At 42.6% G+C, this 2,670-nt stretch overlaps 1 protein-coding gene across 1 annotated transcript; it reads right to left on the bottom strand.

Annotated features, from left to right (window-relative positions):
* Positions 1 to 336: 336 nt before the first annotated feature.
* Positions 337 to 1,245, bottom strand: LOC112466763 (golgin subfamily A member 6-like protein 1). Its single transcript, XM_025035048.1, has one exon. It carries the CDS (start codon positions 1,243 to 1,245, stop codon positions 337 to 339), a length of 909 nt encoding a protein of 302 aa, XP_024890816.1.
* Positions 1,246 to 2,670: the final 1,425 nt, after the last annotated feature.

The following is a 2,670-nucleotide window of genomic DNA, read 5'->3' as shown; positions in this document are numbered from 1 at the left end:
TGGACTTCCGTTCCCTTTGCTTCCTTCCTTTCATATTTTTCTTTCATACGTCTCAATCACACTGCTCTCTCATCCATCACTTCCCTTCTCCTCCCTCCCTCTTGTCGCATTTTCTTTATCGCTTTCATCCATTCCTCTCCCTCTCCCCCCTCTCCTAGTAAATTCTCCACCACATCCTGCCACTTCTCTTCATGCCATCTCTCCCATCTCGAACATTCCTCCCATATGTGTTCCCATGTTTCCTCCTCCCTCTCGCATATCCTGCACCTTCTATTCTCCTCTTTTTCCCAATACAGTCCTCCTCTAATTTCATTACCGAGTCTGAACCTCGCGACCCTACTCCACCTTTCTTCCTTCCAGTTTTTCTCTAAGTATCCTGGAATCCTTCTCTCCTGGAATCACTCTTTCTTCTACCTCCAATCTTTCCACCTTTTCTCTAACCTCCTCCTCCCCTATCACGTAGTCTATAACTGTCTCGCCTCTCCCTCCTGTGTACGTAAATTCACCCTCCTCATCTCCCTTCACGCCTTCATTTAGTATCATCCAACCTCTTTCCTCTATGAATTCCAATAGCTTTCTTCCGTCCCTATTTATTTTCTTGTCTTTTGATCTTCTCCCTCCACCTTCCACTCTTTCCTCGTCCTCCTCTTCCCAACCTCTTTCCTCCCCCGTTCTCGCATTGAAATCCCCACCTATTATAGTCCTTACTCTCTTTTCTTCCTCTTCCGTCTTATCCTTCAGGCCTTCTAGTTTCCTGTCTATATCATTATTTACATAAAGCCCTATTATTCTCCATATTTCCTCTCCTATCCTTATCTTACATTCGATCTTACTTTCCTCTTCCTCCAACTTTCTTTCTTCCTTTATCTCTTCTATTCTCTTCCGTATTCCTAACAGCATACCCCAACTCGCTCTTCCTTTCTTGTTCTTCCTGGTCGCTATCTGTACTCTCCATTTGTATTCTCTTGGGATCTTTTCTTTCATCTTTTCCCACCCCCTCTCATATAACCATGTCTCCATCATTATCACTACATCCCATTCCTTTACCGCTTCCCAGAATTCCTTATCCTTGTTTGCTATGCCCGCCACATTCCAGAAAGCCACCTTCCACATTTCCTCCTCCCTCCTGAATTTCCTTTTCTCTCTCTCTCCATTTTCGGTATCCTCCTCTCCCTCTCTTCCTCCTAAGTTCTCTTCCTTATTCTCTTTTTCACCTTCTTTGTCCTTCTCATCTCCCTCTTCCATATTACCTCCATCTTCTTCCTCTCTTAGTTTTCCCTTTTTTCCTTCCACACATTTCCTTCGTTATCTCTTAATATCTCTTCATCCTCTTCCCATTTCCACCATTTTCCTTCTAATTGTATCTTTCCATATCCTACCTTTACTCTTTTACCATTTCCTCTCTCCTGCCTTGCAATGTCTTCTATATTCCATCTCATCTTTCTCTCCTCCCATGTCAGGTCATCATCTATTCCTATGCCTTTCTCTCTTAGTCTTCTTTTCTCCATCATGACCTTTCTTTTTTGTTCCAGTCCCTGCAGGCCTATTATTGCCATCCTTATACCTCTCTCTCTGTTGTCCTCTATGACCTTTTTGCAACTCACTTCCGTCTCTATTCCAATCCCCATTAAAATTTCTTTCACCTCTTTTTCTATATCGTTTCTCTTTTTTTTTGTTCCTCTTATAACTATGTTTTTTTTTCTTTTTCTTTTTCTCTCATCTCTAATTTCTTATCTATTTCTTTTAGTTTTCTCTCTAATCCCTTCTCCCCTGCGTCTTCTTCTTTCCCTATTCCCTTCTCTTTCATTTTCGTTATCGTCTTCTCCATTTCCATTATTCTCTTCTCTATCTTCTCTCTCTCTTTCATTCATTTTTCTTCTCTCTCTTCCATGATTTTTTTTAAATCTTCCATCTCTTGTCTTATCTCTCTCTTTTGCTCCTTCATTATCTTCAGCATCTCCTTTATCCCTTTTCTCATCTCGGTTTTTACTTCCTTTTTTATCTCCTCTATCCAGCTTTTTTCATCTTCTGTAGTTTATCATCTATTTTCTTCGGTGATCTCTGCACCTTCTTACTCCTGTTAAAGGCCCGTTTTTTGGATTCCCCGCCTTCTGTTTCCCCTCTCTTTCTCTTTGATTTTATACTGCTTGTACTTCCTGTTCTCTCCCCTTTTCCCTTCTCCTGATCTTCCCCAATTAATTCTATCAATCTTACCGCTTTTCCTTCATCCTCCGCCATTTTCTTTCAGCTATACCTATCTACCCTGCTCTTCTATTTCTCTATGAGTTTCCTTTCTATGTTCGAACCTGCCTATGCCCCCACGCGTGTCGCCGCGACAGCGCGACTTCGTGACGTCCCCGTCTATACGCTCTGCCCCTCTCCTCTGTTTTATTCTATGCCTACCTATCTGCCCGTTGTTCTACCGTCACTTTTCCTTCCCCGTATCTAACCCTATCCTTTCTCTTTGACCTGCGCCCACTCCCACACTCTTTCTCACTCCTCTGCTTCTCTCTCACACCCACTCACTGCCTTCTCACACACCCTCTCACACTCCTTTTTCTCCGATTTTCTTCCAGTCACTCACACACGTGTCACTCACGAAAGCGCCGGAAACGGAAGTCTCAAAACAGTGGTAGTATTATACCTCAAAAAAATCTAAGTAACAAGTGG

This window comes from Temnothorax curvispinosus, unplaced genomic scaffold, assembly GCF_003070985.1.
Source record: "Temnothorax curvispinosus isolate PA1 unplaced genomic scaffold, ASM307098v1 QBEX01001605.1, whole genome shotgun sequence".
Classification (NCBI taxonomy): domain Eukaryota; kingdom Metazoa; phylum Arthropoda; class Insecta; order Hymenoptera; family Formicidae; genus Temnothorax; species Temnothorax curvispinosus.
The sequence above is the reverse complement of the archived record's forward strand: the minus strand, read 5'-3'. Positions and strand labels throughout refer to the sequence as shown.

What these genes read in the sequence shown, in the direction of transcription:
- LOC112466763 (XM_025035048.1), bottom strand. Translation starts at nt 1,245, where the DNA reads ATGGAAGAGGGAGATGAGAAGGACAAAGAAGGTGAAAAAGAGAATAAG.